The sequence below is a fragment of the Ornithodoros turicata genome, chromosome 1, assembly GCF_037126465.1.
Source record: "Ornithodoros turicata isolate Travis chromosome 1, ASM3712646v1, whole genome shotgun sequence".
In the NCBI taxonomy this organism is placed as follows: domain Eukaryota; kingdom Metazoa; phylum Arthropoda; class Arachnida; order Ixodida; family Argasidae; genus Ornithodoros; species Ornithodoros turicata.
Genome location: NC_088201.1, coordinates 159,811,027 through 159,834,740, shown reverse-complemented (window position 1 = coordinate 159,834,740; position 23,714 = coordinate 159,811,027). Strand labels below are relative to the sequence as shown.

At 47.3% G+C, this 23,714-nt stretch overlaps 1 protein-coding gene across 1 annotated transcript; it reads left to right on the top strand.

The window, feature by feature from the left end:
* Positions 1 to 6,330: 6,330 nt before the first annotated feature.
* On the top strand, positions 6,331 to 17,984 carry LOC135388347 (thrombin inhibitor hemalin-like). Its single transcript, XM_064617852.1, has 5 exons — positions 6,331 to 6,510; positions 7,534 to 7,722; positions 13,994 to 14,086; positions 15,094 to 15,282; positions 17,781 to 17,984. Exons 1-5 carry the CDS (start codon positions 6,465 to 6,467, stop codon positions 17,792 to 17,794), a joined length of 531 nt encoding a protein of 176 aa, XP_064473922.1. The 5' UTR covers positions 6,331 to 6,464; the 3' UTR covers positions 17,795 to 17,984.
* The last annotated feature ends 5,730 nt before the right edge of the window (positions 17,985 to 23,714 follow it).

The window sequence follows — 23,714 nt, the reverse complement described above, 5'->3', positions numbered from 1 at the left end:
CCTTCTGGCGACATCTGCGCAAACGTTGACTGCCTGCGTACGCTGACGATGGCCCAATAAGGCCGAAACATCTGTCCAGTACTGGCGTGGCGACGTTTGAGAACTTACAAACGTATGCTATGCGTGCAGCCAAAGAGCTCTGACTATTTTTTTTACAATATACTTCACTGGCTTTGCACTGGGCTTTAAGTCGTGAGTTAGCTCACCATGACGGGAGGAATCACGGGCTACGTAACCTTCTGGCGACAGCTGCGCAAACGTTGACTGCCTGCGTACGCTGACGATGGCCAAATAAGGCCGAAACAGCTGTCCAGTACTGGCGTGGCGACGTTTGAGCACATACAAACGTATGCTATGCGTGCAGCCAAAGAGCTCTGACTATTTTTTTCAGGGTGTCGAACCGAACCCGAACCCGAACCGAAAACCGTACCCGAACCGTTATTTTTGCCGGAACCGAACCCGAACCCGAACCGCAATTTTCATGACACTGTTGAACCCGAACCGGAGCAGAACCGTAAAAAATAATAGCGGTAACCGGTTTGCAACCAAACGGTTCGGACATAAAAGAGGTCAGCATTAGAGTTCCTCTCTATCCCCGAACGAAGACACATTGGTATCATGATCACGCGCCTATATCATGGATTTCAGAAATTTTCACCTAGCAGTGAGACGACGACGTATAATAAGTATACTTTCAGCGTCTTTTTAACATGTTGAAGCGCAGTTGTCCTTGTGAGCGCCGCGGCTAGCGCCCCACGCACGCGGTGCGGAGACAAGGTGACACGCGGACGAATGAAACAGGAATGGAGTAGGTCAGTTATGTAGCTCTACAGTACGAATATGTGATCAAATAAGCGCCCAAGATTTCCGTTTACACGTGAGCAGTACAAATTAAACACGTCAGAAACACGAGAAGTGGAGAAGGAGCGTACGCAGAACGGTGCCTGTTTGATTGGTCGTGGTCTGAAAAGTAAATGTGGTTCTGCTTATTCGTAGTGCAGTTGTGTCGTGACACATTGACTTTGTGTTGTGGATTAACTAGTACACTGCTGTGAGCTCGGACAGAGTAACGCTGGCAGGCTTATTTTCGACATGCTTCAGTACGGTTTCAGATTGATTCACGCTGCGAAGGCAGTGTGCCGGCAAGTACTGTCGTCTATGTTACGTTGTCCATCTCATTAGGCTTTCTTTAAGTGTATCTTGCTGTCACTTAGCGTGTGAAAAAAGATTTTGGGAACAGAAAGTAGTAGGACTACACCGCTTCAACAGCATGGACTCTATTTGCAATAAGTGTTCATCGATTTCTCATTTCTCTCGCTAAAGGGCTACCTCACCGCTAGAGACGTCAATGCAGACAACAGCAGTAAGCTATTAGCCACGCATTTCCTGATAAAAGCAGCTTTATGGAACATATAAAACGGAAGCGTTGAACCGGTTCGCGAACCGGTTCGGGGCTGCGAAGCGGTTTGCGAACCGGTTCGATTCTTGGCGTGGCCGAACCGGAACTGAACCGGAACGAAATCAAAACAACGCGAACCCGAACCCGAACCGAACCCGTATTTTTTGTGGTTCGACACCCTGATTTTTTTACAATATACTTCACTGGCTTTGCACTGGGCTTTAAGTCGTGAGTTAGCTCACCATGACGGGAGGAATCACGGGCTACGTAACCTTCTGGCGACATCTGCGCAAACGTTGACTGCCTGCGTACGCTGACGATGGCCCAATAAGGCCGAAACAGCTGTCCAGTACTGGCGTGGCGACGTTTGAGCACTTACAAACGTATGCCATGCGTGCAGCCAAAGAGCTCCAGCAAATGTTTTCTGCAAATTATATATATACAGGGTGCCCCAGAAAACGTGTAATTGAATTTTAATAAAAGAACTCTGCCCCATCGAGTCATGCGGTCAACGGCATTTGTTCTTACTAGGTTTTTGCCACCTCCTGATGTGCATGCCATGTAACCTAAGTTTAATCATGTAAATTTTTGCGAACTGAACTCGGAAATTTGCCAAGTAAAGGTCACTTTTATACACCACCAATGTGAAATCGTGCCGAATTCCCGCTTTCAACGTAGACACCGAAAACTACAAAGAACTACACGGTCCAGACGCCAAACAACGCCGTCTCGATGGGATGGTGGCATGGGACTCAGGAAGTCCTTGCCTCTCAAGTCAGCAATAGACAAGTTTTGCTTGCTCCCCAGTGGGCAACTTGGCCTCTACTCCGCATCACGAAGGTAACCGAGTGCGTTGAGGTAACGTTCAAGGTGACGCGGACAGAGAAGGGGCGAAATAGGTGAGGAAGTGTTTCTCTGGGCGTGCGTAGTTCGCTCGCATTAAGTAGCCGCTGAAACACCAGTTTTGTTCGACTCCCGTCTGGAGATCACGTGGACTATTCGACGGCCAATTTTACAGCGACAGCTTTTCAGGGCTCAATTTCGTGAAGATCCTGCCCGTACGTCGCATCGCCGAAACTGCTGGCGCGAAATAAAGCGAAGGAAGGGGAAAAAGGCGGGTGATGCAGATTGGTCGTTTCGGAGAGTCATCTCGGCTGCGACCACTGATCTCGATCGTAAAAGGCTGGATCGCGGATGGGGAGCGCGAGCGTGCGGCAACCGGCCGCCATCTTACTGTACCCAAAACAGTCGCCGCAGCGATCATGGCAACTTCTTGCAATTACGGTCGTATCAACCGTACCGGCAGGAATACGCGGCCTAAATTTCTACAGGTGAGTCATTCTTTATCAAGGAATAAATAGGCATCCATTCTGTACATTTATTTGACAATTTGAAGTTTTTTTTTTGCCCAAAACCAGCACTGGATGCAAGTTGTTTGGATGCAAGCAGATGGCTCTTCCGAGGTTCCATCGAACACACGTGCATATTGCCCAGCGGTAAATGCAGTTTGAGTGCATAATATGGTAGAGAGAACATGTTACACTACACTGGTAGCGTTGTCATCAATATATGTGCGAGCACTCGAGCGCTTTTCTGCATGCATAGGTAGCACGGTACACGGTGTTCTCTACGGAAGCAAGTGCACAGCAAGTGCACACATTTCTTTGAATTACCTTCGCGCATAAGTTCAGTATTACGTCGTAATGAGACCAAGATTGTCACCCTTTTCATGTATTGGTATTGCTTTGTGCCTTGGTTTGATTTGTGACAAAGAATCCTACATAACGGTGGTGTGGTGCCACTTGGATAGCGCCTTTGTGTCTGAGCTATGTCGTCAGCTTGTTGCGATAATAATAATTTGTAGCGTGTCGTGTTATTTGTAGCAGTTTTTAAGGCAAAAGTGGTCTCTCAATACAGGTTTCCTCATGGGGGCTACCCAGAGGATCGTCTGTGCAGTGTGATGTGATCGAGTTTACAGATAAGTATCATGTTCCCCATCCACGTGTTTGTACTTTACGGGAAGGAACCACCTCAGCGCACGCACTGTGGTTAGCCACTCTCAATTTTGCACATTTCAATGTTCACATTATGAAACACACCTTACACCTTACACACCTTAGGCTCCTTCACCCGGCATTATTGTTTGGTGATGAAGCTATAATTCTTTTAAGAAGCGTTTTTAAATTTTTATTTTTTTAAAAGATATCGGGATTGTAAACCCGGTTTTAAACTGATGTTTTAAACATTTGTTCAATGCATTTATTAAACAACATATTTATTTTTAGCTACTTGCATCCTAACCAATGTTCTGACGTATTATGACCTTTGTTGTCGATGCACCATAAAAATTGGAATAATCATCATCAATACAGGTTCTTTCACAGCTGCCTCGACATACTCAATAAATTGGTGCAGATCCCGTGCAGTGCCCACAAACTTTGCTTACCACAGCACCTCCAAAAAGTAAAAGCATATGTGTCATGGGATTTTTAAAGGTATTCACAGTATATACTACCCTGTATTAACTGTTGTAGATCTAATCCGCCTCTACAGTACACTCTCAGAAATTAAAACGTGTCAGGGAACTGTGATCATTGTTTCAGATAATAGGCATGCACATATGCTATAAGAAGAACATTATTTCTTGAGAATGGATTTCTCTGGCTAGTGATGTTGTTTACATCTACTGTTGATCACATTCATTTATCACATATTATATTCTTATATATTATTATTATATTATTCTTATATATATATATATTATATTATCACATATTTCATCACATTCAATTGAAAGTTCGGCATATATGAGAAAAAAAGAGGGCAGTTGCTATTCATTGCTCATTCCAACCTAAAATTGAGTGCTACAAATTTAGAGAGTGTACCTGTACATTGTCATTCCTGAAATATATATTGTCATTGCAGGGAGGTCAAAAAACAATAAACGTAGTCTTTTGTGACCTCCCAGCATGTTCATTGTATCTTGAAACGCGTAAGTGCAAGAAATAAATGTTGAACTTGAAAAATGTATATTCTCTTTACTTATCATCACTGGTCTTCCTTACAAAGGCAAATCGTGTTACACCGTTTTGTTTACGTTTCACATGATTCAGTTGATATAATTTCACAGACAGGGTACACCAGGGCCAAAATCACAACTGTTTCAAGCTCCAAATCGTCCTGTTGCAATTTGCAGACCATACGTGTGTAGTGCAAAAGAGCCCTCGCACATCAAAATGTAAAATGGGAGTCACAGTAAATGCAAAGTGGTTTCTATGAGAGGCTTCGAGGCTGAAGAAAACTGTGCGATCTGCGGAAGGTGTCATAGAAGATCTTCGCAAACCGTGTCTAGTCTCACGGCGGTGCTACGACGCTCCCTTTTAGATGACGATGATAAAGATTGGAGTTTCAGATGTGCAGCTACATTTTGTGGAGCGTGCTCCACATACACACACGACAAAATCAGCACTGGATGGCAGGCCCCCGTCCCTAGGCAGCTTTGCTCACGCTGCAGTTCTATTCAGCAAAAGCATCTGAGTACGCCAGAAGGACATTCAATCTGGCTCAACCGCGCCTGCAAATAATCAGAACAAATGAAGGAAGAATCAAACAAAAATAGAAGAGCTGTACTTCAAAAAGAGATAAGACTTGTGTCTCAAGGAGGTGTTACCACTTTCTAAGTAACTTGAATAAGGTTACATATCACTACCTGATTAACTGTCCTAACGAGCGTGATCTAATTGCGTGAAGTAATTATTTGGGCTGCTTCGGTGTCCATATTTGCGAGGCATTACGTCGAAAACACCACTGTCGTTCACTAAAAAGATTCCTTCTCCGGTGATGGTTGATATAAATCATACTAAACGCATACACCTATCTAAAACAACGGCTGTGATTCTACGGAACGATCTCTTTCTGCCATGCCAGTATATCTTTTGCAGGACCATTCTTTCTGGAACAATTTTTGTCCAGAACGCAGCACGGGAGATTATATACATGATTGTTGTTAATCTCACATCGTTTCTTATTGAAATGTTGGCTGTGAAACGTGCTCTAGCACAATCCCCAGCGCTGCATTGCAGTGACGGTCTAAGTTTCGGAATACAAAACATAACGTAATTAAGAATCGAACGGCAGGACACCTGTGAAACACTGTTAGGATACATCAGTGTACTGGCACCTTACAAAATTGTGTGACGACTGATGACAAACAACGATCTACGCTTGCAGCGCAATAAGTACTCGTAAACTCTGTTGCCTCCCATTGTTTTCTATTGGCACACACATCGCTTTAGGGCCCACCAACATGGCGGCCCGATTGCGTGCCTCTCCCCCACGAGCCCCTCTCCCATGCGCGATCCAGCCTTTATACATAGAGATCAGTGGCTGCGACGCTGGCGTCACGTGCTCCAGAGGAAAAGTGGCACGTTCACATGTCAGCGCATGTGAAGAATTCCGCGGCGCGTGTACCGGCTTCCCGTCGCCCGAAGCAGCAGTGGAGACGGTACCGAACAGCGACATCATGGGCCGTCCTAGGGAGTACATGTACCGAAGAAAATCTTGCTGCGAACCACAATCAACAGAGCGAACCATGCACTAGGGACAAGTGTGGTCCAATAAACAGCTCTGTCGTTGTTGTTGATTTCATACCACTATAACTTGTAGCATATCTGCCTAGTCTTTTGTCTTTTTCCTGGCAAACTGTCAAGGTCAGATCTCCCAGTCACTCGTGACAGGCTATACCTGGAACGCGCTCCCTGATATAGCAGTGCTTCAAGTGCGCAGAGGAATTCTATGAATATCGTTTCGTTTCTTCGTAATCGATTTCGTCAGTCACTGCGTGCTGGCCAGAAATTTGAAACACGTGTATCGAAACTACGTTCCTATTGTTGCTTATCACGACTACAAGGACGGCGACACTTGAAAGCACATAACACTGATATGAGCGAACGATGAAATGAGACGCACACATATATGAGAATCTCAGGTATCCCGTAGTGACAGACCGATCGTCGTTCTCTGAAACTACACTCCCTTTCACGGACATCTCCGCAAGACTCCTGCCATGAAGGCTATCCTGGTGATCGCTCTGATCGTTTGCCTCGTTGCAGGTATGTCCATGCCGAGTTTTACGTGCTATCCCCGTGCACTTCTCTGATTCTAGTTGTCTAATATGACAGCGTTGATGACGATAATGTCATGCGTTCGGTCCATGACTGTGGGCGTTGACTGCGCAGCCCATGGTATAGCCCAGTCATAGTATGTGGTAGAGTAGAACAGCACAGGCGGCACCGACTGTGTTGACTGGGTTTTTTCGTGGTGTTTTGCTCAGACCATGTAATGCGACTGTCAGCATAGTTTCCTACGAAGTCAGCAGAGACGCAGTAGATCGTCGAACATGGTGCCTCATCGGAAAGCAGGTCACCCAGCAATAGAACGCCATGGCCAACACAATAACCGCAGTACGGAACAAACGTCGACAAGCGCGGTACCCGGACCAAAGCATTTTAGTGGGAAAGATGAGTGCGAATTTTCCATAGTTTACACAAACGCATAAGTAGTAAAGCCAAGTGATGGAAATCTCTCATAATCTCTTAGTTTCCCATACTGTGAAACTGCAAGCGTGGAAAGCATTGACAACGTAAAAATGTTATGAAGGAGTTTTACTGCATCGTACGCTATCGCTCTCTGCGTACGTGAGGGATAGCGTGGTGGTTCTGCGCACGCGTAAAACCTAAAGAGGGCTTCGCGCATTGCGCAGAACCACCGCGCTATCCCTTACGTATGCAAAGGCGATAGTCTGTACGGTGCACTAAAATTGACTACTGTTACTGACGTCCCTCGTGCGAAGTCAGACAAGTAAAGGTTACTTGCGTGCCGCTGCTTTTCGCTTTAACGTTGGTACTCTGTCGTTCTGCTTCAATATTCATGCAGCTGCCTGCAAATCAATACAATTGCCTGAATAATAGGTTTTACAAATTTCCCGTAGAGCGAAGATACACAGCGCGCTTCTCAAATGTGTGAGGAAAGGGCGCACCTTCTTTCTTGCCCTTCTCTACTCTCTTCTCCCCACGGTGCTTGGCGTAGTGAACAACGATTTCTCCCAGTGTAACAATCGCTCTCAATCTGCCCAGAATCATACGCGGCAATTCCACTACGGCAAGCCTGCCTGCTTCCACCAGAGACTGGACTGTGTAAGGCTCGCATCCCGAGGTACCACTACAGTCGGGCTGCTGGCACTTGCCAAGAGTTCATATACGGTGGTTGTGGTGGCAACGCAAACAACTTCAGGTCACTCAGGGAGTGTTTGGCTGCTTGCTCAGGTAAGTACAGCACCTGCCACCGATCGTCAATCACAATCACGACGTAATCAGCGCACATTTAACATGAACCAAGACACCAGTCCATCTAAGTCATTGTTATATTTGCACTGACGACGCATTTATTAAAGACAGCGACTACCCCGGTTCTCGGTATTACGTTAATGGCATACCGCGATGGAAGAGGACTCGGATGGAGAGACTTTCATTTCCATTTTGATTCATTTCATTGATTGAACTTCAATTGCCCAAAAATGCGCTGCAAAGTGTGAATTGAAGTGAACTAAAAGGACTGCGGCGAGCTGGTGAACGTTCATAGTGTAAAACAAACCTTGAGGAACACCCGGGATTGACCATACGATACAAAGCGCTCAAAACCTGCAATGAATATTTAATGATGACATCAAGAAAACTCACAAAGTTGCGGATCGCCCTCGGAAGGGATGTGGAGGGATTGCTGAGTCCTTCGTTGTCGTCTCGTTATTCTCTGGCTGTGTTCCTCAAGCTTTATGCATTATGGAGACTCGAATGAGCAAGGCAACGGGAATGCATTGATGGTGACAGTGATAGGGGTAGTCCTACTGAGAGCAGTTCAAAGGGACGGCCATGCCCGAAAGCCAGAGCCCGGCCTGGCCCGCGGGCCGAAATCGGGCCTCAAAGCCGTTTTTGACTGCGGACTCGGGACGGGCTTGGGTTCAGTCCGAGAGTTCTCGGGTCGCAGTCGGGCGAAGTTTTCGTGAGTCAGTTTTTCGCATTATATAATCCTCAACGTGCGTTTTGAAAACAAAGACACCATGGAGCTGGGTGCTCCCGCCGTCTTTCTTCTAAAACGCTGCAAGATAGGCGTCGATTTATTCTCGACTTCGCCATGCTGGGGATCTCGCCTGCGTCATGCACCGTGGACTAGAGTATTGCACGGGTTCGAACTTACCTGAAAGCCAGAGCCCGGCCCGTGGTCCGGACCAAGCCGGGTAAAGCTTCTTTTTTGTGCGCTTCGGCTGGGCTCGGGTTTGACCATTTTGGGCCAGGGTCGGGCCCGGGACCGGACATTGCCGGGCCCATATCGGTCTCGAGCCTGTGTTACCACTCTGTTAGATGGCCAAGGCCAAATTTCACAGCCTCATGCACTGGGCCGGGTATCCTATCAATTTCTCGGGCTCGAGCCGGGCTTGGGCCGAGAAACTTGGGATCCTTGGGGCTTGGGCCGGGCCCGGGCGGGTAAATCAACGTAAGGACGAGTTCGGGTCGGGCCTGGGCCTAGAAATGCGGCCAGTGCAGTGCTCTACCGCGGACAGGCGTGATAGACTCCACGCCCGCATGTTGCTACAAGTACAAACAGTATGAAAAGCTGCGCTTGCGCTTTCCAAATATGTGCAGTTTACACTGATTGGTGTGTACAGTGTCCGCCCCATTGCACCTGCGATGCGGGCCTCGGCCGGACTTTCGGCATCCGGGTCGGACTTCGCTCGGGTAAGCCTCCGTGGCGTCGGATACGGACCGGGTCGGGCCGATAGATTGAGGCCGATGCAGTGCTCTTGTCATATTTAAACCCATTGCTCGCGGTAATTTGCGGTGCTGATTTGGGAAGTCCGGAGCACACACCCCATCTTCATTGCCCGCGCCATCGAATTTTCTGGACCACGTTGTCTCTGTCGCACGGCCCGTCTTAATGTAGCGCCACCAAGCGTGTAACGTAGCAACTTCGCAAACAGCATTCGATGAAATGCTCTTTGTTAAGATGAATAGCTAAAGCGAGCGTGCGAGTAATTTGAAACAAATGTGAGCAATTAAATTATTTTTTAGTTCCGTGTTAGCGCCACGAAGCAACTGCGGTTATGAGCGGCGTACAGACGTGGACAGATGGAGAGAGGACAGCAGGAAGCAGTGTGGGGGTGGCTAATGTGCGTCATGGGCCGACTTCAAGGGAACTGTGTCGAATTCACCTGGAAAATCCAAGGAAGACCTCAGACAGCACAGTCCATCTTAGGATTCGAACGCATCAGCCCGCAGTCTTCAGCACCACCTTGGTTACCACAAACGATCGGGACGTCTTGACCAACCCGGCCATGCCGTCTGTACAAGTAGATGTGAGAACGAAGAATTGATGAGTGGCTAAAGTTCAGTACCACGTGGGGCGCGCAACTTTTTGAATTCACTGAAAAATTCTACTGAGAATGCCACTTAGCAAAGACCTTCTTCAACCCCTTTGCATGTAGTCGAAGAAAATATCACGTTACCTAAATATGAAGCAGAAATACTTACATCCTGCTGAACCATTATATAACAAGAACCCAAATATCAGCGAGCACAGTAACAAACACGACACCCCAGTGTTCCGCAAACGTTTCTCCCAGGTTGTACGGCAATTCCCAAATGTCTGCAGCATTTCATATCGCCTGCGCGTATCAGTTGTCATGTAAAGTACGTCATTTTACATCGATGTAAACGTGCTTATTCTTTTTTCCTCTTTTAGGCACCAGAGGTTGAAGCGACAAACCCTCGTTCGTCAACCGAAGTTGCCAGGATTGCTGATTTTTGAGATGCAATAAACGAGTGAAACCTTAATCCATCCCTTTTGGGACAATGTTGTATCTAACTCAGTTTGGCGGTGCATAAGTTTTACTTGAGATATCAGTTGTCCTGTAAATAAAGTTAGTAGGGGATGACCTGGAATAACCTGATAATCGGGGAATGTTGAAACTGAGCCTGGTACGGTCAACACCAGTGACAAAAATATTTAAAGAACACCGAAACTACGGTTTATTATCGCTTTCGTACAAAGGACTGCGTTCCATTAGGTACAAAATTTATTTATTGTTTATTTATTTAAAATTTGTATTGAATTTGTAAAATTTATAATTATGGAAAATATTTTTGTACCGGATGAAATGCAGTTTACTGCATAAAAGCTTGTAGGACCTGTATGATAATAAACAATAGTTTGTGTTTTTTATCTTTTTATCATCAGCCGGTGTAAAGGTGAGTCCTCCAACACTTGTGGGGCGACATCGTACACGCGCCGCATTTAGGACAGCGGATAATTTTCACAATTGGAGTTATTTAACGTGCCGTGGAAATCGCAAGCGCACGTGTCTGAAAGCAATGTCACTGCTCCCATATTCCTACCGTGCTCAACTTCGATAATGAGCTTAGCCAGTCGATAAACGGCATCTTAACTGTGCAGTTCAATTTACGCAATTCAAAACACCCAATGAAGCCGTCCTTCGGCGGACAGACGTCACCTAGGAAGCTCGTCACGATATTCTGCAGTGACGTAGCGTGCCCTGGAGCAGAGTAGCGAACAACCACCAACTCTCACAGTCACCGGAAATTCGTCAGCTACAACCACGGCGTCCTCCCTAAGAATTCCGTCAAAACATTGCGTTGGGCTAGCTGACAACAGAGCGTGAGCAGGTCCACAGTCGAAGAGCTTCTCGTCTCTTCCTTATCCTGTGTTTTCTACCGCGCTATTTGGTCTTACATCTCGGAGCCAAGTCGCACCTTCGGATTTCCGCTATTCAGTATGTTTCTGTACTGCTCTGCAACGGGTCGCTCAACGCCAGTTCGACTTGACCTAAATTATCGGGCCACGGTCAGACACCTCACATCAGATGCAAAGCCTACGGGTTGTTGCAGAGATCCTCTCCAGCACTCGATTAATTGACGAACTCTAAAAAGACACCTTTCCATCATCATTACTTTCACCTCCCTTCCACAAGCGCAATGGGGCATTGTACAGCCCAAACGGCGATGAATGACCCACCACACTATCATCTCATTTGTGTGTGTGGACGTGGATAGAGAAGTTTATAAAGCCTTGGTGTGGACTGACGCTGCTTTACAACCTTCCAGGTCTGCAAACAACTTCCACGTCCTCACCGAATACCCCTCGGGGCATCATTGCAGATAGCCTTCTTCGTCGCCTTGGGGCTGCTAGAGCGGTTGAGACACCCCGAAGTGATTGAAACGGGGGCGTTGAACCACGTTCTGGAGGAAACCGGAGAACTCCCGGCTGAGCAGTGACGTGAAAGCGAAGCAGCTCGGCAGTTGCTCTGCTTGCCTGCACACCATAGCCGTTACCCTCTCCTGAGGAAAATCAGTGTCCGCCCCAAATGTGACTTTTATCGTATGGCGCGTGTGACACGCCCCAGCCTCATTGACTTCTTACATAAAGATTCAATGCGTGGTCTGTACCCAGTCGTCTGACGCGCGTTTCGGTGATTCTTCTGGACCTTCTGGAACCAGGAGACGAAATTGCACTTCACGTCCATCGAGAGCCCGCCTGCAAGCACGCAAGGTATACAGGGATCGTCCGCCGTCATGGCGACGGACGTAGCGATACATGCAAAAGAAGGAAGCAACCCACAGGCTAGTTAGTTAGTGGAGAATTCCACGTCATTGTGGGCTCGTGAGGAATGAGCAGCTCTCCCTTCTAGCAGACTGACGAATATGGCACTCCTGAAAGGTGACTGTAGGTGAGTATATAGACTATGGTCTATATGGTGACTATAGGTGACAAAAGTTGGTCCAACGCTCGCTCTGTGGATGCCGTTACATGCCTCTCGTAAGGACAGTGCATTAATTCACTGGACGCGATTCAATGTCGCTTTTATACTATAGTGGCGTTACCGTTTGCGGCAAGCCTCATTCCGTGAGTTATAGGACCTGGAAAATCCGAAACACATCCTTCGCCATTGCTCGCGCTACCAACCTTTTAGTATCACGCGGTATCTCGAACTTAAATTTCATCACGTTAGTCTATAAACTAAAATCGACTTTCGCACACTCACTACGCTCAGTTGCTTGTTACATCCTCAAGCCCATCCCACAAACGCTCTGCGCCATCAATACAATTGGCAACTTTGGACAACGAAGGGCTTCGACCCTCACTCTGAGGACCATTATATTTTTATCAATGACTAGAATGACGATGAATGATGCGTAGGCGATGTACACGAGTACACGATGAATCATGTGTACGCGAGGTCCCTTCTTCATTTTCCTCAACAAGGCTGATGTGTCTGGGGAACATGTAGGTATCAAGCCATTAAGGTGCTGGCCTCCTCGGCAGCGCCTCAACCCAAAACTTGCTTGATGCTTGATATAAATCGTACTAAACGCATACACCTATCTAAAACAACGTCTGTGATTCTACGGAACGATCTCTTTCTGCCATGCGAGTATATCTTTTCCGGGACCATTCTTTCTGGAACAGATTTTGTCCAGAACGCAGCACGGGAGATTATATACATGGTTGTTGTTAATCTCACATCGTTTCTTATTGAAACGTTGGCTGTGAAACGTGCTGTAGCACAATCCCCAGCGCTGCACTGCAGTGGCGGTCTAAGTTTCGGAATAAAAAACATAACGTAATTAAGAATCGAATGGCAGGACAGCTGTGAAAGACTGTTAGGATACATCAGTGTACTGGCACCTTACAAAATTGTGTGACGACAAACAACGATCAACGCTTGCAGCGCAATAAATACTCACAATCTCTGTTGCCTACCATTGTTTTCTATGGGCACACACGTCGCTTTAGGTCCCACCAACATGGGGGCCCAAATGCGTGCCTCTCCCCCACGAGCCCCTTTCCCATGCGCGATCCAGCCTTTACACATAGAGATCAGTGGCTGCGACGCTGGCGTCACGTGCTCAAGACGAAAAGTGGCATGTTCACATGAAAGCGCATGTGAAGAGTACCGCGGCGCATGTACCGGCTTCCCGCCGCCCGAAGCAGCTGTGGAGACGGTACCGAACAGCGACATTATGCGCCGTCCTAGGGAGTATATGTACCGAAGAAGATCTTTCTGCGAACCACAATCAACAGAGCGAACCATGCACTAGGGAAAAGCGTGGTCCAATAAACAGCTCTGTCGTTGTTGTTGATTTCATACCACTATAACTTGTATCATATCTGCCTAGTCTTTTGTCTTTTTCCTGTGTGCAAACTGTGAAGGTCAGATCTCGCAGCCACTCGTGACAGGCTATACCTGGAACGCGCTCCCTGATATAGCGGTGCTTCAAGTGCGCCGGGGAATTGTATGAATATTGTTTCGTTTCTTCGTAATCAATTTCGTCAGGCACTCTGTGTTGGCCAAAAGTTTGAAACACTTGTATCTAAACTACGTTCCTATTGTTGCTTATCACGACTACAAGGACGGCGACACTTGAAAGCACATAACACTGATATGAGCGAATGATGAAATGAGACGCACACATATATGAGAATCTCAGGTATCCCGTAGTGACAGACCGATCGTCGTTCTCTGAAACTACACTCCCTTTCAAGGACATCTCCGCAAGACTCCTGCCATGAAGGCTATCCTGGTGATCGCTCTGATCGTTTGCCTGGTATCGGTTGCAGGTATGTCCATGCCAAGTTTTACATGCTGTCCCCGTGCACTTCTCTGATTCTAGTTGTCTAATATGACAGCGTTGATGACGATTATGTCATGCGTTCGGTCCGTGATTTTGGGCATTGACTGCGCAGCCCATGGTAGTATATGGTACAGTAGAACAGCACAGGCGGCACCGACTGTGGTGACTAGGTTTTTTCCCGGTGTTTCGCACAGACCTTGTAATGCGACTGCCAGCATAGTTCCCTACGAAGTCAGCAGAGACGCACTACATCGACGAACATGGTGCTTCATCGGAAGGCAGGTCACCAAGAAATAGAACGCCATGGCCAACACAATAACCGCAGTACGGAACAAACGTCGATAAGCGCGGTATCCGGACCAAAGCATTTTAGTGTGAAAGATGAGTGCAAATTTCCCATAGTTTACACAAACGCATAACAAGTAAAGCCAATTATGTAAATCTCTCATAATCTCTAGTTTCCCATATTGTGAAACTGGCAGCATGGAAAGCATTGGCCACGCAAAAATGTTATGAGGGAGTTTTACTGCATCGTACGCTAACGCTCTTTGCGTACGTCAGGGATAGCGTGCTGATTCTACGCACGCGCAAAACCTAAAGAGGGCTTCGCGCATTGCGCAGAACCACAGCTCAATCCCTTACGTATGCAAAGGCCATAGCGTATACGATGAACTACAATCGACTACCGTTACTGACGTCCCTCGTGCGAAGTCAGACAAGTAAAGGTTACTAGCGTGTCGCTGTTTTTTGCTTTAACGTCGGTACTCTGTCGTTGTGCTTCAATATTCATGCAGCTGCCTGCAAATCAATGCAATTGCAAGAATAAGAGTTTTACAAATTTCTCAAATAGCGAAGATACACAGCGCGCTTCTCAAATGTGTGAAGAAAGGGCGGACATCCTTTCTTGCCCTTCTCTACTCTACTCTCCCCACGGTGCTTGGTGTACCGAACGACGATTTCTCCCAGTGTAACAATCGCTCTCAATCTGCCCAGAATCATACGCGGCAATTCTACAACGGCAAGCCTGCCTGCTTCCACCAGAACCTGGACGGTGTATGGCTTACATCCCAAGGTTCCACTACAGTCGGGCTGCTGGCACTTGCCGAGAGTTCATATACGGTGGTTGTGGTGGCAACAGAAACAACTTCAGGTCGTTCAACGAGTGTATCGCTGCCTGTTCGAGTGAGTACTGCACCTGCCACCGATCGTCAATGACAATCATGACGTATTCAGCGCACATATAACATGGAGCGAAAGAGACAGAGCCCAGCGTTGCCCCCGGCTGTCTAAGTCATTGTTATATTTGCACTGACGACGCCATGATTCATAGACACCGACTACCCCGGTTCTCGGTATTGCGTCACAGGCATATCGGGATGGAACAAGACTCAAATGGAGATAATTTCATTTTCATTTTAATTCATTTCATTTACTAAACTTGAATTGCATAAAACGCGCTGCAAAGTGTGAATTGAAGTGAACTGAAACGATTGCGGCCAGCTGGTGAACGTTCATAGTGCAGAACAAACCTTGAGGAACACCCGAGAATGACCAGACGATACAATGCGCTCAAAACTTGCAATGAATATTTAATGAGGACACCAAGAAAACTCACAAAGTTGCGCATTGCCCTCGGAAGGCATGTTGAGGGACTGCTGAGTCCTTCGTTGTCGTCTCGTCATTCCCCGGCTGTGTTGCTCAAGCTTTATTATGCACTACGAAGACTCCAATGAGCAAGGCAACGGGAATGCATTGTAGGTGACGATGATAGGGGTAGTCGTACTTAGAGCGCTACAAAGGGACGGCCATGCACGAAAGCCAGAGCCCGGCCCGGCCCGCTGCCGAAATCGGGCCTCAAAGCCGCTTTGACTGCGGGCTCGGGCCGGGCTTGGGTTCAGTCCGAGTGTTCTCGGGTCACAGTCGGGCCAAGCTTTTGTGAGTCAGTCTTTCACATTATATAATACTCACCATACGTTTTGAAAACAAAGAAACCATGGAGCTGGGTGCTCCCGCCGTCTTTCTTCTAAAACGCTACAACATAGACGTCGACTTATTCTCGACTTCGCCACGCTGTGGATCTCGCCTGCGTCATGCACCCTGGACTAGAGCACTGCATTTGCTCGGGCATACCCGAAAACCCGAGCCCGGCCAGGCCCGGCCCGTGGGCCGGACCGTGCCGGGTAAAGCTTCTTCTTTGTGGGCTTGAGCTGGGCTCGGGTTTGACCATTATGGGCCGGCCCGTACATAGCCGGGCTTATGTCGGTCTCGAGCCTGTGCTACCACTGTGTTAGATAGCCACGGCCCTTTTACACTTTTACAGTCTGATACACTGGGCCGGGTATCCTACCAATTTCTCGGGCTCGAGCAGGGCTTGGGCCGAGAAACTCGGGATCCTTCGGGCTTGGGCCGGCCTCGGGCGGGTAAATCAAGGAAAAGCCGGGTTCGGACCGGGCCGGGGCCTAAAAATGCGGCCAGTCCGTGGACAGGCGCGTTAGACTCGGCGCCCGCGTGTTGCTACAAGTACAAACCGCATCAAAAGCTGCGCTTGCGCGTTCCAAGTATGTGCAGTTTACGCTGTTTGGTGTGTACAGTGTCCGCCCCATTGCAACTGCGATGCTGCCTCGGCCGGACTTACGGCGTCCGGGTCGGGCTCCGGTCGGATAAGCCTCCGTGGCGTCGGGTACGGGCCGGGTCGGACCGATAGATTGAGGCCCGTGCAGTGCTCTAGTCGTATTTCAACTCATTGCTCGAGGTAATTTGCGGTGCTGATTTGGGAAGTCCGGAGCACGCTTCCCATCTCCATTGCCCGCGCTATCGAATTTTCTGGACCACGCTGCCTCTGTCGCACGGCCAGTCTTAGTGTAGCGCCACCAAGCGTGTAACGTAGCAACTTCTCAAACAGCATTCGATGCAATGCTCTTTGTTAAAATGAATAGCTAAAGGGGAACGTGCGAGTAATTTGAAACAAATGTGAGCAATTAAATGATATTTTAGTTCCGTGTTAGCGCCGCGAAGCAACTGTGGCTATGAGCGGCGTACAGACTTGGACAGATGAAGGGAGGACAGCAGGAAGGAGTGGGGGGGGGGGGTGGCTAATGCGCGTCATGGGCCGACTTCAAGGGAACTGTGCCGAATTCACCTGGAACGCATTCGGAAAGTCCAGGGAAGACCTCAGACAGCACAGTCCGTCTTAGGATTCGAACGCATCACCCCGCAGTCTTCAGCACCACCTTGGCTACCACCAACGATCGGGACGCCTTGACCAACCCGGCCATGCCGCCAGTACAATTAGATGTGGGAACGAAGAATTGATGAGTGGCTAAAGTTCAGTACCACGTGGGTCGCGTAACTTTTTGAATTCACTGAAAAATTCTACTAAGAATGCCACTTAGCAAACACCGTCTTCAACCCCTTTGCATGTAGTCGAAGAAAATATCACGCTACCTAAATATGAAGCAGAAATATTAACATCCTGCTGAACCATTATATAACAAGAATCCAACGATCAGCTAGCACAGTAACAAATACGACACCCCAGTGTTCCGCAAACGTTTCTCCCAAGCTGTACTGCAACTTCCTAATGTCTGCAGCATGTCATACCGGCTGCGCATATCAGTTGTCATGTAACGTACGTCATTTTGCACCGATGCAAACGTGCTGATTCTTCTTTCCTCTTTCAGGCACCAGAGGTTGAAGCGACAAACCCTCGTTTGTCAACCGAAGTTGGCAGGATTGCTGCTTTTTGAGACGCAATAAACGAGTGACACCACAATCCATCCCCTTTAGGACAATGTTGTATGTAACTCAGTGTGCCGGTGCATACATTTTAGTGTACTGCTTCGGATATCAGTCGACATGTGAATAAAGTTTCCATTGGAATCTCAGTTGTGGTACCTTTTCTCAACCGACATTTTTTTTTTTTTGGGGGGGGGGGGGTGCATAAGAACTTAGTTTTGTTTTCCTCTTGATGGCGGAGGCTTTATACGGGCAATGGAATGGCATTTAGGGAATGACCTGGAATAACCCGATAATCGGGGAATGTTGAAACTGAGCCAGGTACGGTCGACGCAAGTGACAAAAAGATTTAAAGAACACCGAAACTACGGTTTATTATCGTACAAGCTTTCATGCAGAGGAGTGCATTCCATTAGGTGCAAAATTTATTTATTGTTCATTTATTTAGAATTTGTATTGAATTTGTAAAATTTATGGTATAATAATTATGGTTATAATATTATAATTATGGTAAGTATCTTCGTACCCGATGAAATACAGTCCACTACATGAAAGCTTGTAGGACCAGTATGGTAATAAACAATAGTTTCAGTGTTTTTTTTTATCTTTTTATCATCAGCCGATGTAAACTTGAGTCCTCCAACACTTGTGGGGCGACATCGTACACGCGCCGCAGTTAGGACAGCGGATAATTTTCACAATGTAACGTGCGTCGGTAATCGCAGACGCACGAGTCTGAAAGCAATGTCACCGCTCCCATATTGCTACCGTGCTCGACTTCGATCATGAGCTCAGCCAGTCGATAAACGGCATCTTGTAACTGTGCAGTTCAATTTACACAATTCAAAACACCCAATAAACCCGTCCTTCAGCGGACAGACGTCACCTAGGAAGGTCGTCACGATATTCTGCGGCGACGTAGCGGGTCACCGGAAATTCGTCAGCTACAACAACGGCGTCCTCTCAAGGAATTCCGTCAAAACATTGCGTTGTGCTAGCTGACAACAGAGCGTGAGCAGGTCCACAGTCGAAGAGCTTCTCGTCTCTTCCTTATCCTGTGTTTTCTACCGCGCCATTTGGTCTTACATCTCGGAGCCAAGTCGCACCTTCGGATTTCCGCTATTCAGTATACTTCTGTACTGCTCTGCAACGCGTCGCTCAACGCCAGTTCGACTTGACCTAAATTATCGGGCCACGGTCAGACACCTCACATCAGACACGAGGCCTACGGGTTGTTTCAGAGTTCCTTCACTGCACTCGATTAATTGACGAACTCTAAAAAGACACCCTTTCTATCATCATCACTTTCTCATCCCTTTCACAAGCGCAATGGGGCATTGTACCGCCCAAACGGCGATGAATGACCCACCACACCATCATCTCATTTGTGTGTGTGTGGACCTGGATAGAGAAGTTTATAAAGCCTTGGTGTGGACGACGCTGCTTTACAACATTCCAGGTCTGCAAACAACTTCCACGTCCTCACCGAATACCCCTCGGGGCATCTTTGCAGATAGCCTTCTTCGTCGCCTTGGGGCTGCTAGAGCGGTTGAGACACCCCGAAGTGATTGAAACGCGTTGAACCACGTTCTGGAGGAAACCGGAGAACTCCCGATTGAGGTGTTATGTGAAAGAGAAGCAGCTCGGCAGTTGCTCTGCTTGCCTGCACACCATAGCCCGTTACCCTGTCCTGAGGAAAATCTGTGTCCGCCCCAAATGTGACTGTTATCGTATGGCGCGTGTGACACGCCCCAGCCTCATTGACTTCTTACATAAAGATTCAATGCGTGGTCTCTACCCAGTCGTCTGTCATGCGTTTCGGTGATTCTTCTGGACCTTCTGGAACCAGGAGACGAAATTCCACCTCACGTCCATCGAGAGCCCGCCTGCAAGCACGCAAGGTATACAGGGATCGTCCGTCGCCATGCATGCGTAGCGATACATGCGACAGAAGGAAGCAACCCACAGGCTAGTTAGTTAGTGGAGAATTCCACGTCATGTGGGCTCATGAGGAATGAGCAGCTCTCCCTTCTAGCAGATGGACGAATATTGCACTCCTGAAAGGTGACTATAGGTGACTATATAGACTATGGTTTATATGGTGACTATAGGTGACAAGAGTTGGTCCGACGCTCGCTCTGTGGATGCCGTTACATGCTTCTCGTAGAGATAGTGCATTAATTCACTGGACGCGGTTCAATGTCGCTTTTACAGCTCCTTGGCGTTACCGTTTGCGGCAAGCGTCATTGATGGGACCTGGAAGATCCGGAACACATCCTTCGTCATTGCCCGCGCTACCAACCTTTCAGCATCACGCGGTGTCTCGAACTTAAATTTCATCACGTTAGTCTATAAATTAGATTCGACTTTCGCACTCTCACTAGGCTGAATTGCTTGTTACATGCTCAGGCCCATCCCACAAACGCCCTGCGCCATCAATATAATTGACAACTTTGGACAACGAAGGGCTTCGGCCCTCACTCTGAGGACCATTATATTTTTATCAATGACTAGAATAACGATGAATGATGCGTACGTGATGTACACGAGTACACGATGAATCATGTCTACGCGAGGTCCCTTCTTCCTTTTGCTTAACAAGGCTGATGTGTCTGGGGAATATCTAGGTATCAAGCCATTAAGCTGCTGGCCTCATCGGCAGCGCCTCAACCCAAAACCTTCGAATCAACAGAGAGACACGTCGTCAACTCACACACGAAGAGTTTAATAAGGCGTCCGCGTCAAAGTGAAAAGGATTTTTCTTTTCATCAAAGTGCATGAACGTCACCCAGGAATGACAAGACGTCACGTTTCTAACTCAAGTACTTCCGTTTGGACAATTACATAAACGCCACACTTACGCCCTCTATTAGTCATTGATAGCCAGGCCACCAGAATCATTTTCAGAATGCCATTTTACTTTCATGTTTCTCGTAAAGATTTTCACATTCTTAGCATTAATTAAATTATGAAATACAACACTTTAAGTGTGACTTACCGTATCATTATGGCCAACCTCACAATACCATCTATTATTTCGAGTAGTATTAATGTCAATAAATGTACCAGAGCAGGAATGGCTGGTAGATTGAATACACCAAAAACTCAAACAAACTATGGCAAATTTTCATTAACGTCATATGGCACACGCGCATACAATCAGTTACCTTTAGAAACGAAACGCATGAAGCACTTAACTCTCTTTACACGGAGACTTCTGAAGAAAATCGGTTGCAGGCTTCCGTTACCATTACGATTATTGACATGTTTCGAACGCAGTTACGGAATATCTCGCTGAATATCTCCGCTGCATCCGCCCTGCATTCCTGCATCCGCTGTGTGCATTCAACGCCCCTTCCTCGCTTTCCCATTTTTTTCTTTGTTATAATAAATATATCCCCCTCGTAGCTTTCTCTTTTTTTGCGTATGCAACAACGAGTGATAACAGAGGTAGTGCGAGGTGTTGCATCAAAACTTGCGGCAACAAGTTGACTTCTACGCCGGGTGTTGCTTATTTTCGCTTCCCATGCGATGAAAAGTGCGTCGCCGTGGGGGGGGGGAGGCAGCGCTCCGAAAGACTGGAACGAGTGGAATGACTCGACACAGAGTAGAAGATGTTCCGCCCATTTCGAATCTGAGATGTTCGACATCGGAGCACGTCTCATGCACGAGCTAGGAATCCTCCGAGAACGCAAAGCGTCGCCGAACCACGCTATTCCTGCGCTGTTTCCGGATGTTCCTATAGCAACTGAACGGCGCGCGTACGCAAAAAGAAGACTCCAAGAGGAATGCAATATACAAGATGACGCTGATATTAGCTCCTTTGGTAAGCCGCAGAAGTCTGACAGAAAAAAAAATGCAGATTGTAGATGAGGCTCTGAAGGAAGACTCGTCATACTCGTCATATAGCGAACATGCCATGCAACACGGAGGTTGCTATTCGCATACACCTGGGACTCTGAAGAAACTTCGTCACACTCCACCGAGTCAGACGAAAAAGACACAGGCTTGTTATTGGCTGAACCCATGACGGAATACTGTTCCTAACCGCTATGACTGGCCGCGACACACGCGTACTTTTGCTGATTTTACCCACCCGGTGAAGTCATGCGTCGGCTTCGTGCGGGCACTCTGGGAAATGGCAGTTTTTACCGTCTCCTCCCTCGACTGTGGTTTTGGTTTAGCTTAACTGATATTCCCGCATAATACATTGCGTAAGAGGGAAACCATGGCCATATCTGGTATTTGGGGGTCAATATGTACAAAAGCGTCGTGCTTTTTTTTTTTCAAAGATCGTTTCGAAGTCTCCCTTTAAGAAAACCAGTAAGGCGTCACTTACTTACTTCTGGTCTTACCAATTTCTCGTCACCAGTATTAATACTGGATTATAAAATACATCGCACATGAAACATGTAACCTCCCTTGTTATCAATTATTGGGAGGAGCATTTAACCTGGAATTCTTCCCTCTGGCTCCTCCATCTTTGCATAGCACTCTCTATTATATTAATATTCTGATAAAATAAAACTGGAACTTGATATAGAATCATACGGTAATTATTTTTGGAGGTCATCTTCGCAAGCAATTACTACAGTGCCAGCTACTAGAAATAACCTGCACAAAAGGATGGTTGGACGCCCTTTCCAGTGCTGGCTATTCCACTCCGGAGGGCTTGATATGTTGATAAGTAAATTAACAAATATATCAAGAAATTGGAGTGCTTCATTCCTTTGTATACGTAGTGTTTTTCAATACCAACCGAATGGACTGTGTATACTCATTTGCATTCATCGCCCAAGTGTTTACCGATCTAAGTTCTTACCTAGGGTCGAATGTTCCTCAAGTTGAACAACAATGGGCACCGGAAACAATGAACGAATTTTAATCGTTTATTCCTCATAAACTGCGTCACGTGCAAGAAAAAACTCGTGTACTCTAACATAGAGAACGTTCCTTCATTGGGGTTATATGTTTGTTTGCAAATAAAAAGAAAAGGGCAAGGAGGGGAGGGAGAGGGGAGGAGAGGAGGGCTACTTGTCATGTTGAATACAGCTCGCTGGTTGGTGGAAGCTACAAGGTCATGCTGAAAACTGGGAGGTGGTGGAGGATTTTCCCCTGGGTTCCCGCTCTCCAGAAGTGAATCAACTATTGTCATAGTCACGATTTGTTTGTTGATGTTCTTGTTCCCTGGGTCTTCAGACAGACCTTCCAGAGTCGGATGTCAGTACCGTTCCCTATGAAGAACCTTGGTGCATGCTAACGCTTGTCTTCCACTTCCTTCCTGCACGTCCTTCCTGGCCCCCTCCCTTCCACCCAAACTTTCCTCGTATGTACAAAGCTTCTAGCCATGGCTGTCTGGTTTTGTTGACACACAATAAAAATGTTCCTTCGCTGGAACACTCTCTTATGATCCCTCATTCGCCGTCCAACGACGGATCAGCTCTGCCGTGTTCTCTCGGTTCAAGTCATTTCCATAATGCACTTGAGCGGCTGTTCTGCCCTCTCCATCTTCAGCGTGGATATTCGAATGAGGAAGCAGCAATTTCATTTCATCCACAGAGCCAACTTTAGCAGAGCGATGCAAGGCGGTGAAGCCCTCTTCGTCCGTGGACGAGGCGTCGAAGAGGAAAAGCAAGTGTTTCAGGACAACTAGTCTTCTGTGAGGGTTCCACCGTAAGAGGCTCACAACTGGGTTCCCTCCATTGCTGAAATTCAAATAAGGTAGTAATGCTTGAAAAGAGCGCGCTTCACTAATCGCTTTGGATACCATCTGGCACAGCTTTTCGGGATAGTAGTAAAGGCTGACCGCCAAGGAACTAGCAGGACCGAGTGTCCACTTTAATAGTGTACGATCCAGATCCGCACCCTGGGTAGGGAGA